Genomic DNA, 13,977 nt, shown 5'->3' on the forward strand with positions numbered 1-13,977 from the left:
GACACATTTACTTTAATGACATGGTGATAAGTATATCTAACAGGTTACACCAACCCAAGATTTCCTTTAGACAAAGATTCTCTTTCATTATTATTACTTTAACAAAATTAGTTTTTTAAAATCCACTCACTAAATGCGAACCACGTTTGTTTCAGTTGGAAGTACATGCTTATATCAGTCTGAATCCCGATGTCATATATACTTAAGTGAGAATTTGGCCGTCCCTGAAGATTGCTATATTCCTGGTAACAGTACCATATTCCTTGAAAAGAAAAGAAAAACAGACTAATATAAAATTCCATTTCCTGAAATGTAAGCTACACACTTATACATATCTATGTGAAATCGAATAGCTGGTCATTCTACAAAGGCAAGATTCAAATTTACAAAGTAAACATTGTATATGGCTCTAATATTCTAACTGTATATTCTATATTCAAAATAAATGTTATCAGTATTTACCTGGCTGATTACAGTGACTTCTGGCTTTAAATGTCCTTTTGACTAGAAACAACCTCAATGTCCATCAACAGGGACTGGCTAAATAAATTATGGTATGTGTGTACTGTACAATACTAGCTTTTCATATAAATAAGAGAAAGTACACTGATACTCAATGATCACTAAGTTATTTTGATAAGTGAAAAAAGCAAGGTACAAAATGACATAAAAGTATGCTATAATTCACATAACAAGAATAATCTTTACATATATTTACTTATATACATGTAGAGTATCTCTAGAAGGATACACAGCAGTGTATTTTTTTACCTCCAGGGAAGGAAACTTAACAACCAAGGAATAGAACAAGAAGGATATTTCACTGTATAGAATTTATACCTTTTGAAATTTGAAGCACATAGATATACAATCAATTTAAGAAGCAAATTTGTAAAAATCATTAAGTTGAAAAAATACTTTAGAGTTCAAAAAATATTTTTGGAGGGAAGAGCAAGATGGCAGGGGAGTAGGAGACCTAATATCATCAGATCCCAGGGGTTCAGCTGGATAGTTACCAAACCATTCTGAACACCTACAAACTCAACAGGGGATTGAAGAGAAGAAGAGTAGCAATTCTAGGAACAGAAAAGTGACCACTTTCTGGAAGGTAGGCTGTGCAGAGAAGTGAATCCGAGGTGACATATAAGACGATATACCAAAGGGGGAGGGGCCAGCTCCTGGCAAGTGGTAGAGCAGCAGAGCACAAAATCAGAACTTTTAGAAGTCTGCTACACTGAAGGACGTTGTTTCAGAGGCTAAGCAGGGGGTGGGACAGTGTGCTCTCAGGACCTGTGGGGGTCACAAAAAGACCAGGGGTGTCTGAGAGTCCCAGGTATCAGAGCAGGGAAGCCGGCTGCAGACAGAGCCAAGAAGTATGCTCTCAGCTTGGAGTTACCTTAAACTGTGATCCGAGGCATAATAGGACCACTGCTCCTCAAGCAGGGACCCCACAAGTGGCAGATCTGGGGAGCCACCCTCCTTCCTCTGGGAGAGCAGTGCAGGAGCATGCTGCAGGAATCTGCTGGGTTTGGAGACTCCAAAGTGGGCCATGCACCAGAGATACAAAACGCTCAAAGGCCTCAGTCACAGGCCAGGTAAGCATAGAGTGCAGTCAGACACCGGGGGACAGGACTAACTGACTGATTTTCTCTGAGGGCACACTGAACTGTGAGGCCCTGAGCTCTTGGCTGCTCTGGGGCCGGAGATGGGAGGCCGCCATTTTCATTCCTGTCCTCTTAAGCTATTCTGAAAGTGTTCAGGGAATAAAAGCTCCCAAGAGTGAACCCAAGCAGAGTACTTAGCCTGGCTCCTGACAAGCGTGGTGCAATTCTGCCACAGGCAAAGACATTTGAGAATCACTGCAACAGGCCCCTCCCCCAGAAGATCAACAAGAACACCCAGCAAAGACCAAGTTCACAAATCAATGAGAACTGTGGAACTCCAGAGCTAGGGGAATGCAACACATAGAATTCATTTTAAAATTCACTTGGAATTTTTTCCCCATGATTCTTTAGTTTTTCAAAGCTAAATTTTTTAAAATTTTTTAATTCTATTTTTAAAAATTATTCTTCTTTCCTTTTTTTTAACTACTTTATCTTATCAATACCTTTTTAAAAATCTTTTTAAATTTTCATTGTTATAGTCATATTCAATCCCTTTATTGTATTTAGCCTTGTTTTTTGAATACATATAGGTTTTTCTTTCTTTAAAATTTTGGGAGATAGTTTCTTCTAACAGTTCAAAATATACGCTAAATCTAATGTATGGCTTTGTTCTAGTGTCCAGCCTGATCACATTCTTTCCTCTTTTTTTTTTTTTCTTTTTTCAACCCACTTCTTTTCAATTCCTTTTTGAGAATCTTTTTAAAGTTTCATCTTTACAGTCATATTCCATCCCTTCATCGTGCTTACCCTTATTTTTGTATATATGTAAGTTTTTCGTTCTTTAAAATTTTGGGAGGCAGTTTCTTCTAATAGACCAAAGTACACCCCAAATCACGTGTGTGGCTCTGTTCTATTCACCAATCTAATATATATACGGACGTGTGTGTGTGTGTGTGTGTGTATGTATGTATGTATGTATATACACATATACATATATATTTTTTCACCTTTCTTCTCCGCCCTCCCCACCAAAGGTTTCAGGTCTCTTCTGATTTGGTTAGTGTATATTTTTCTGGGGTCATTGCTACCCTTTTAGTATTTTGTTCTTTAATTCATCTATTCTTATCTGGATAAAAAGATGAGGCAGAAAAATTCACCTCAAAAAAAAAAAAAGAATAAGAGGCAGTACAAACAGCTTGGGACCCCATCAATATGGGCATTAGTAAGATGTCAGATCTAGAGTTCCACGTGATGATTATCAAGGTGCTAGCTGGGCTTGAAAAAATGCATGACAGATATTAGATAATCCCTTTCTGGAGAAATAACATCCCTTTCTGGAGAAATTAACTAAAATCTAACCAAGTGTCAATTAAAAAGCTATTAAGGAGGTGCAATAACAAATGGATAAATGCTACTGCTAGGATAAATGAGGCAGAAGAGAGAATTAGTGATACAGAAGACCAAATGATGGAGAATAAAGAAGCTAAGAAAAAGAGAAACAACTACTGAACCATGAGGGGAGAATTTGAGAGATAAGTGATACCATGAGATGAAACGCTATTAGAATAATTGGGATCCCAGAAGAAGAAGGGAGAGAGGGGCAGAGGTATATTGGAGCAAATTATAGCAGAGAATTTCCCTAATATGGTGAAGAGAGCAAGCATCAAAATCCAGGATGCACAGAGAATGCCCCTCAAAATCAATAAAAATAAGTCCACACCCTTTCATCTAATAGTAAAACTTACAAGTCTCAGTGACAAAGAGAAGATTCTGAAAGCAGCTTGGGATAAGAGGTCTGTAACATACAATGGTAGAAATATTAGATTGGCAGCAGACCTATCTACAGAGACCTGGCAGACTAGAAAGGACTGGCATGAAATATTCAGAGTACTAAATGAGAAAAATATGCAGCCAAGAATACTACATCCACCTGGGCTATCACTGAAAATAGGAGAGATAAAAAGCTTCCAAGACAAAGAAAGACTGAAAAAACTTGCCAATACCAAATCAGCCCTACAGGAAATATTGAAAGAGGTCCTCTAAGCAAAGAGATAGACAAAAAGTAATGGACCAGAAAGGAACAGAGAAAATATAAACACTTACCTTACAGACAACAGAATGGCACTAAATTCATATCTTTCAGTTGTTACACTGAATGTAAATGGGCTAAATGCCCCAGTCAAAAGACACAGGGTATTAGAATGGATAAAAACCCAAACCCATTAATATGCTATCTACAAGAAACTCATTTTAGACCCAAAGACACCTCCAGATTTAAAGTGAGGGGATGTAAAACAACTTACCATGCTAATGGACATCAAAAGAAAGCTGCGGTGGCAATCCTTATATCAGGTAAATTGGATTTTAAGCCAAAGACTGTAATAAGAGATGAGGAAGGACACTATATCATACTTAAAGGGTCTGTCCAATAAGAAGATCTAACAATTTTAAGTATCTATACCCCTAACATGGGAGCAGTCAGTTATATAAACCAATTAATAATAAAATCAGGAGTGCCTGGGTGGCTCAGTGGGTTAAGGCCTCTGCATTTGACAATCTGGAAGAAATGGATGCATTCCTAGAGACATATAAACCAAAACTGAACCAGGAAGACATAGAAAACCTAATAGTAAGTAGATTGAAGCAGTCCTCAAAACTCTCCCAACAAACAAGAGCCCAAGGCCAGACAGCTTCACAGGGGAGTTCTACCAAACATTTAAGAAGAATTAATACCTAATCTACTGAAATTGTTCCAAAAAATAGAAATGGAAGGAAAACTTCCTAACTCATTTTATAAGGCCAGCATTACTTTGATCCCCAAAGCAAAGACCCCATCAAAAAGGAGAATTACAGACCAATATCCTTGATGAACAGAGATGCAAAAATTCTCACCAAAATACTAGCCAATAGGATCCAACAACACATTAAAAGGATTATTCACCACAACCAAGGGGGATTTATTCCTGGGCTGCAAGGTTGGTGCAACATCTGCAAATCAATCAATCACATAATCACATAATCAATTAATCATAATCAATCACATAATTAATGTGATACAATACATTAATAAAAGAAAGAACAAGAACCATATGATACTCTCGATAGATGCTGAAAAAGCATTTGACAAAGTATAGCATCATTTCTTGATCAAACTCTTCATAGTATACAACTTTTTGATGGGGTCTTTGTCTGGTTTTAGGATCAAGGTAATGTTGGCCTCATAAAATGAGTTTGGAAATTTTCCTTCCATTTCTATTTTTTGGGACAATTTCAAGAAAATAGGTATTAATTCTTCTTTAAATGTTTGGTATATCTTTTAAGCAAATTAAATCCCTTCTATCTCTAATAATGCTTTTTATTTTTAAACCTGTTTTGTCTGGTTAATATGGCAACTGCAGCTTTCTGTTAATGATTTAAAAAAAATTTATACCCATTTCACCAATTTCTTCCACCCCCATCCCCCCACCTCCTGCCTCTGGCAACTACTCATCTGTTCTTGTACCTACAAGCTTGTTTTTTTTTTAATTTTATATTCTTAATTTTTAATTTCAATATAGTTGACATACAATATATTAGTATAACAGTGATTTGACAATTTTATATATTACAAAACACTCACTAGAAAAAGTATAGTTACCATCTGTCATCATATAAAGCTATTTTAATATTATTGACTATTTTTCCTATGCTGTACTTTGCATCCCCATGACTTGTTGTAACTCTTAATCTCTTTCATTTATCTCACTCCCCACTCCCCACCCCTCTGGCAACCACCAATTTGTTCTCTATATTTATGGGTCTGTTTCTGTGCTTGTTTGTTTTTTAGATTCCACATGTAAGTAAAATCATATGGTATTTTTCTTTATCTGACTTACTTCAGTTAGCATAATACTCTATGGATTCATGTTGTTAGAAGTGGCAAGGTTTCATTCTTTTTAAATCCATTTTTAAAATCAATTTCTTTATCCATTCATTCCCTGATGGCTGTTTCCGTATCTTGGCTATTGTATATAATGTTGTAATGAACATGGGGGTTCATATATCTTTTCAAGCTAGTGTTTTCATTTTCTTCAGGTAAACATCCAAAAGTGGACTTGTTGAATCAGATGGTATTTCTATTTTTAATTTTTCTTAAAGATTTTATTCACTTATTTCACACACACACACACAGGGAGAGAGTACAAGCAAAGGGAGTAGCAGATGGGGAGGGAGAAGTAGGGTCTCCATTGAGCAGCAAACCCGATGAAGGGCTCGATCCCAGGACTCTAGGATCATCACCTGAGCTGAAGGCAGACATTTAACCAATGGAGCTACCCAGGTGCCCCTCTGTTTTTAATTTCTTAAGGAACCTCCATAATATTTTCCATAGTGGCTGAACCAATTTATATTCCTACCAACTGTGCAGAAGTGTTCATTTTTCTCTACATCCTTGCTAACACTTAATCATTGTCTTTTTGATAATAGACATTCTAACAGGTGTGGGGTGCTATCATATTATGGTTTTGATTTGTATTTCCCTGATGAATATTGATGTTGAGTACCTTTCATGTAACTGTTGGCCATACTCAGGTTTTCTCTGAGAAAATATCTATTCATATTTTCTGCCCATTTTTAAGTTGGGTTGTTTGATTTTTTTAACTTTACCTTTTTTGCTACTAAGTTGTATGAATTCTTTATATTAGCTCCTTATCAGGTATCTGATTTGCAAATATTTTCTTTATCCAATAGTTTGTCTTTACATTTGGTTGAGGGATTTCTTTGCTGTTCAGAAGCTTTGTAGATTACATAGTTCCACTTATTTATCTTTGTTTTTATTGCTTATGATTTTTAGGTCAGATCCAAAAAAATCATTGCTAAGACCTGTATCAAGGAGCTTACTGCCTATGTTTTCTTCTAGGAGTTTTATGGTTTCAGGTCCTTCATTCAAGTATCTAATCCATTTTGAGTTAATTTTTGTGTATGCTGTAAGATAGTGGTCCAATTTTATTCTTTTGTGTGTGCCTGTCCAGTTTTTCCAACACAATTTATTGAAGAGAATGTCCTTTCCATTGTATATCTTGGCTCCTTTGTCATAAATTGATACATGAGTAAGTTTATTTGGGGGCTCTCTATGCTGTTCCATTGATGTATATGTCTGTTTTTATGCCAATACTATACTGTTTTAATTACTATAGCTTTGTAATATAGTTTGAAATAGGGCATATGATACCTCCAGTTTTTTTCTCCTTTCTCAAGATTGCTTTGGCTTTTTGGTTTTGTGGGTTTGTGTTTTTCTGTTTCTTTTTTTTTTTTTTTTTGCGGTTCCATACAAATTTTAGGACTATCTGCCCCACTTATTTAATTAATTTATTTATTTCCCAACTTATTTTAAAAGTGAAATTTGAATTTTGATAGGGATTGCACTGAATCTGTAGATCCTTTGGGTAGTTTGCAGATTTTAACAATATTTATTCTCCCAATCCATGAGCATAGAATATCTTTCTATTTTTTGTTTCTTCTCCAATCTTTTTTTATTAATGTCTTATAGTTTTCAATACATAGGACTTTTACCTCCTTTGTTAAATTTATTCCTAGTTATTTTATTCTTCTGATGCAACTGTAAATAGGATTATAAATGGATAGACCACTAACACAGAAAATCAGTAAGGAAACATCAGTCTTTAAACAACACATTAGACCAGGTGGACTGGTCTAATATATAGATGTATATAGAATATCCCAACAAAAACAACAGAATACACATTATTCTCAAGCGCACATAAGTCTTTTTAAGGGCAGATCATATGTTAGGCCACAAAACAAGTCTTAGTAAATTTAAGAGAATAGAAATTATATTGAGTATCTTCTTTGACCACACTGGTATGAAACCAGAAATTACATGAGGAAAACTGAAAAATTCACAAATATGTAGAGATTAAACAACATATTACCAAACAACCAATAGGTTAAAGAAGAAATCAAAAGGAAAATAATACCTTGTGACAAGTGAAAATAGAAATATACCAAAATTTGTGGTACACAGTAAAAGCAGTTTAAGAAGGTAGTTCCTAAGGGCACAGCTTTACCTCAAGAAACAAGAAAAGTCTCAAATAACCTAACATTATACCTCCCTTGAGGTTTAAAGGAAAGAACAAATGAAATCCAAATTTAGAAGGAAGGAAATAACAAAGATTAGAGCAGAAATAAATAAGACAGAGACTAAAAAGACAATACAAAAGATCAATGAGACTAAGAGATGGTTCTTTGAAAAAATGAGAAAAGTGGACAAGTGATTAGCCAGACTCACCAAGAAAGAGAGCACTCAAAATCAGAAAAGAGGAAAGGTTACAACTGATACTACAGAAATACAAAGGATCATAAGAGACTCCAGTCAATCCTTAAACAACAGGAAGGTTAGGGGTACCTACCCCAATGCATTCAAAAACCCATATGTAAATTTTGACTCCCCAAAATCTTAACTATTAATAGCCAACTATTGACCAGAAGCCTCACTGATACCACAAGCAGCTGATTAACAGTTAACATTAACCCCTAACACTTAGTATGCTATATGTATTAGGTATTCTCATAATAAAGTAAGCTACAGAAAAGAAAACATTATTAGGAAAATCATAAGGAAAAGGAAATTCATTTACAGTACTGAGTTTATTAAAAAATCTGCATATAAGTGGACACATGCAGTTCAAATCCATGATATTCAAAGTTCAACTATACTATGAACAATTATATGCCAACAAATTCAACAACGGAGATGGATGAATTCCTAGAAAGATACAGCCTACCAAGGCTGAATCATGATAAAATTGAATACCTAGCAGGCCAATTTCTACTAAGAAAATTGAGTTGGTAATCAAAAGTCTCCCAACAAACAAAAGGCCGGGACTAGATAGCTTCACTGGTGAAGTCTACCAAAATTCAAAGAAGATTTAACACCAACCTCCTCAAGCTCTACCAAAAAACAAAAGTGGAGAGAAAATTTCCAAACTCATTTTCCAAGGCCAACATTACCCTGATAGAAAAATAAGACAAGGAAACCACAAGAAAAGAGAACTACTGGCCAATACCCCTGATGAACAAATATTTCATTTATATTTCTATTGAAAATAGATGTACAAATCCTGAACAACATATTGGCAAACTGAATTCAACACTATATTAAAAATGTCATACATCATGGGATTTATCCCAGAGATGCAAGGATGGTTCAGCATCCATAAATAAATAAATATGATCTACCACATTAATGAAATGAAAGATAAAAATCACATGATAATCTCAATAGATGCAGACAAGCATTCAAGAAAACTTAACAACCATTCCTGTGTTAACAACTACAACTGAGACTTTCTACTGAACAGTTAATATGTACTAAGCCTCTTTCAAAGGGCTTTAAGTACATTATTTTTCAAAATATTCACAGAATCCTATCGTATAGTTGAAGAAACTACTAATTAGACCATGTACTTGCAGAGGTTCACACAGTTCATGTGCAATGAATCTGTAACTTTTCAAACTCCAAATCCATGTCTCTGTGCCTTTTCAAACTCCAAATCCATGTCTCTAACCCCACTGTTCTATGACCTCTCCTGTATAAATCTTAACCTGTTCTGTTCAATAAGAATTGTTCCACTGATGTTCAAGGGCACTTGCCCACAAATAGTCTGGCTTTTTCATATGTTGTTTGCCCTAGGAAATAGGGTGCCATTACTGGGAAATGATTGGTTTCCCAAGATACAGAGAAAATCGGTTGTCCCAGGTAGTAGCAAAGGTGAGTCACAGTGTTACACTTCTCAGTCTAAGTGGACATTTCCCCACCCACTGAATGGCTTTAAGCTGACTTGCCACACCATTAACTGCTGAGTTAGAACTACCTAGGAAGTCAACAGGGAGCTAAAATTGGTTGTTTCTCCTGTATTTTTGATATATTGACACTCTCTCTCCTTCTTTCCACTGTCAAACTTGTCAAATCTCAGATTTTTCTTGCTCCCCCTACAACAAGTTACTGAAATCAATACAAGGCTTTACTGTCTTTCCCTTCTTGATGACAATAAGAGTGACTGAATCACATGCCGAGGCTATATAGTAGTAAAGGGCAGAGTTTATTTTGAGCTCCAAGCAAAAACATACACAAAAGACTTTTATACAATAAGGTTTCTTGGGAGTCTTTGATTAAGGGGTAGCAGTTCTTACATTCCTCCACCAGACTGACCCAACCTTTTCACATGTAGCTGCAGATAAGGAAACCCTGAGGAGACCTGAAGCTGTCTAGAAACCTATTGAGGATAACAAGGAGGATAGTAACAATAAACCAACACAAACATACTAAGAGTTTATTGTTTTTCCGATACTGTTCTAAGAGCTTTATATTCATTGTCTCAGTTAATCCTCACAACCTCGTGAGATGGAGATATATACCATTACTGTTCTGTTATGGGTAAGAAAACTGGGTCTTATAATCATTAGGAAGCATTTCCAAAGTTCCTCAGTTATCCGTTATGGAGCCGGGATTAGAACTAGGTTAACTACACAACCCGGGGATTCAACATCATTCTTATATTGATATGTGTAAAGCTCTTCTTCAGATGACAATAATAGGAAATTTCTCTTTTTGGTGTCTGCTACCATAAAAGTGCATTGTCAATCCAAATGGTATTGCAGGAAAAATTTCTCCTGAATAGAAACCTCACAAACATTCATATATTGGCCCCATCTGTTTATTAGCGCTCTGAAAGAAGCTGCCATAAATGCTACACTGCTCCTTGGAAGAAACTTCAGTTCCTTTTTTGGTGTTCACACTGTACCTGTATTGCTTTTGAGGGGACTGGGTGATTGGCTAGATTTCAAACTTGATACAAAGTAATTCTCCACCCAAAGAGTGTAATTCAGAATACCTGCCTCTAGAGGGTGATGCCTCATTATGGAGTACTGGCCAGCTATTAGAAAGTGTGACAGTACCTGGATTAAAATTAGTAAATTGAAAGAGAAAAAGAGATCACACTTCTGTAACTACATAGACCTAGCCTTTGAGCAAACAAAAAAGTTAAATGAATAAAATAAGTTTTCTGAAATGTTTTTCATTAACCTAAATGGTATTCTTTTTATCTCCATCTTAATAACCATAAGGCATGGGACCAAAGGTCACTAAGGAAAACATGTAGAACATTTTAATAGCACTTTTTTTCAAGATAAAGAAGATAAAAGTTATAGGAATAATATATGCAAAATTAAATAATTTTTCTCAATTTAATACTTTGGGGTGAGAAGTAAATAACTAAACTTACTGCAAGTTAAATGCTTTCTGATAATTGATAATGGCAACTGAAAGAAAAGGACTATTTTGAATAGTTGTGATTTTTAAGAAGGGCGATACCTACCGTAACCTATAATTCCAATCACACCCGCCATGAAGACCCAGAAAAGGAATCCAGCTATGAACCTCAGGAGTATCACAAACATCCAACTGAGGAGCATGGCGATAGTCAGGCCACTAGAGGAAAAAGCATAAAACACACAGGGGTCAAGTGTGCTAAACATAACATAAAGTTAACAGCAAGACAACATTTCTATTCAGAATAATCTCAGATTATTCTATTTTAGCTGGCTATGGAAATATTTATAATATTAAAAAGTACAAACAATAGTTTCTATTAAGACTTCCATATGAAAGAGTCGGACCGTCGGGAACTTCACACCTGAGTCAAAATCTGTATACCTCGGTAAATGGAAGTCCAGTAGCAACCACTGTTCAAAGAAAAACACAATTCCTTCCACCTACAGTTTTGGCCTATCTGCCACAGTTGTCATGCTGTATTTTTTTCCCCTCCACACATCTCACTAAGTGACAAATTATAAAACATATCCATGATAGTAACAGAAGGAAACCTTATACATCAGAACTATTTAGAAGTAAGAGAGCAGTCTTAGGGAAGAAAAGAAAAATAATTGCCCACACAGTTCCTGAATCCATGGCTTTGTAGTCATTATTACAGTCTAATTATTTTTAATAATTTGTGATGTTTGACATCACCAGACATCTATCTCAGGTCCCCAGTGATCTGTGGGCCATTATATGGAGCTATGATACAGCTTCTGTATCTCCTGGGCCATATGACTTTATAAAGCAATCAGCAGCATGACTATGTTTTTGGTTTTAATTTTATCCTGGAGTTTGAAATACTAGAGATACTTCCCCACCTCCCACCCCCAGCCCATATATCCAGGTTAAATCCATATTGAATTCTTCTAGGTAATTTCATTAAACAGAACTCATTAAGATTAGAAATTTGGATGATGTTTCCATTAAGAACTGATACCTCTGATACTCTTTGTAAGTTTCCAAACAGAAACATTACCTGGTAAATTTACTGAGTTTATGGTCTCCAAGTATTATCTTTAAAAAAAAAATCTTAATAAATACTGTCACTGAATAGAGGATAGCATTGTATCAAAGTAATTTCTAAGGTCACAATTCTTGCAAAGCCTATGCTTTCAACTCCAGAAGGCATTCCCTACTAAAATCACAGATACTTTAATGCTTAAATATTTAATATGGTTGAAAGATTATTCTATGGCATAGTCCCAGAGGAATAAACAAAAAGGTCAGAGGGAGAAAAGAAATATAGCTGTTTATTCTCTGTGGTTTTAATTCCTGCATAAAATTGTAACTGAATAAACTAAGGCACAGCATATTAGTCTTTGGCTTTATATTTGTGAGATAGATGGAGAACCAGAAGAGTCAAAGATAAGGAGTATTTATGTTCTAGTGGTGTGAGCTGTGCCTGGGTGGAAAGGGTTTCAGTGTATGTTGGGAATGAGGTAAATAGAAAGGTCTATCATAATGTATACTTTTTCAGACAGTAGTTAAAAAGCCAAAATAAAGAAGAAATATGCAAATTATCTAATGATATTTGAGTTTGACAATAGGGGAACAAGTTTACCACTGTCAAGTGTAGACTACAATCTCTGCTATGGAGAGAGACCCTGAAATACTGATACACACTGAAAATAATTATTGTGTTTAAGACAAAGCATCGAAATGAGTAGAATCTCAAAAAACACTAGCTAGTTTTACAGCTCTAAAAACTAATCACTACTATTTTACACACAAAACAATTTTGACTTTATTAAGTATTACATATTATATTATATATATTATATCTCTCTTGTTCCCCTCGTGGTTTTATAACTGTTCCTTGAACCCACATTTTCTATGCATCTATGTTTCAAGGACCAAACTGGGAGGTAGAAAAATAGAATGAGTTAGACATAGTTAGATAAAGAATTCATAGTTTATCAGAGATCCAGGTAAATAACATACAATTCTAGGTGCTATCTGGACGATAAGCATGTGTGTATGTATAGGGGTATGTGTGTGTGTGCATGCGTGTGCATGTGTGTGGTTAGGAGGAACACAGAAGGGGAATGTAATTTTATCTGGAGAAGTCAAGAAAGACTTCAAAATTTACACAAAAGATGATTTTAAATAATTTGAACAGAGTTGCCCAGGACACAGGAAGGATGTGCTAGGAAAGAGAACAGAATGTGCAAAAACAGGGGACTTGACAGTCTTAAGAATGGGTGTGTTATTTCATGTGTTTATAGGGTTAATCAAGTAACATGGGTGGAGATGAATCTGGGAAACTAGTTGGACAAGGCTATAAAGGACCCTGTAACAATCTGAAGGAGTTTTCTCTTTGCTCTTTGATCACTAGGGAACCATAGACGCTTTTACAGCATAAGAAGGTGATATAAGAGCCAGAGAGTAACAATAGCCTTAAATATATCAGACACATGAACCTGCTCCAGTAGAGTGATTGCATTTTCCCATACCTTTCAGGAATGCAAATCTTATGTCTAAAAATTCTTAATCTCCTCCTCCTTTCATATATATTTTTCAGCTCTTCATAACCACAGTGACCTTGGGTGCTGACGATAACAAACATTATGTGAAAAGGTGTTATAAAATAAGAGTGATCCTTTGGAGGTCAAAGGAAGTACAAATGAGAAAACAGACTCATAAATAAATAAACAATAAATAAATAAATAAATAAAATGATAGATAAATAAATTAATTAATAAAGCTGCATTCACTGTAACTTAACATACTACAGATGTTGTCCCCACATGACTTCACGCATATTTATACAAGTACTTTTATTGGGAATTTAATGAATAAAGTTCAAATTTTCATTCTTCTAACTTTTGTAACACTGGGTATATTTGCAAATATCTTTGCCCCATTTTCAGCCTATCTGAAAAAGAAAATGGCAGGAACTGAGTCAAACTTTTATTCACAAATATGAATGGGGAATTTCTTTTTTAAAAATTTATTTGAAGATTTGAGTGAGAGACAGAGAGATCAGGAGCGGAAGGG

The 13,977-nt window shown here is 35.3% G+C and overlaps 1 protein-coding gene across 3 annotated transcripts in view; it reads right to left on the reverse strand.

The window, feature by feature from the left end:
- SLC44A5 (solute carrier family 44 member 5) overlaps nt 1–13,977 on the reverse strand; it is a 393,241-nt gene that overhangs the window by 35,340 nt on the left and 343,924 nt on the right. For all 3 annotated transcript variants that reach the window (XM_004758176.2, XM_004758174.2, XM_045064731.1), the window contains exons 12-13: nt 10,979–11,091; nt 131–262 (exon numbers count right to left, since the gene is read on the reverse strand). In XM_004758176.2, coding sequence (XP_004758233.1) covers nt 131–262; nt 10,979–11,091 — 245 coding nt within the window. The remainder of the gene's footprint in view (nt 1–130; nt 263–10,978; nt 11,092–13,977) is intronic.

The sequence above is a fragment of the Mustela putorius genome, unplaced genomic scaffold (assembly GCF_011764305.1).
Source record: "Mustela putorius furo isolate JIRA1106 unplaced genomic scaffold, ASM1176430v1.1 tig00003853_pilon_pilon_pilon, whole genome shotgun sequence".
NCBI lineage: Eukaryota > Metazoa > Chordata > Mammalia > Carnivora > Mustelidae > Mustela > Mustela putorius.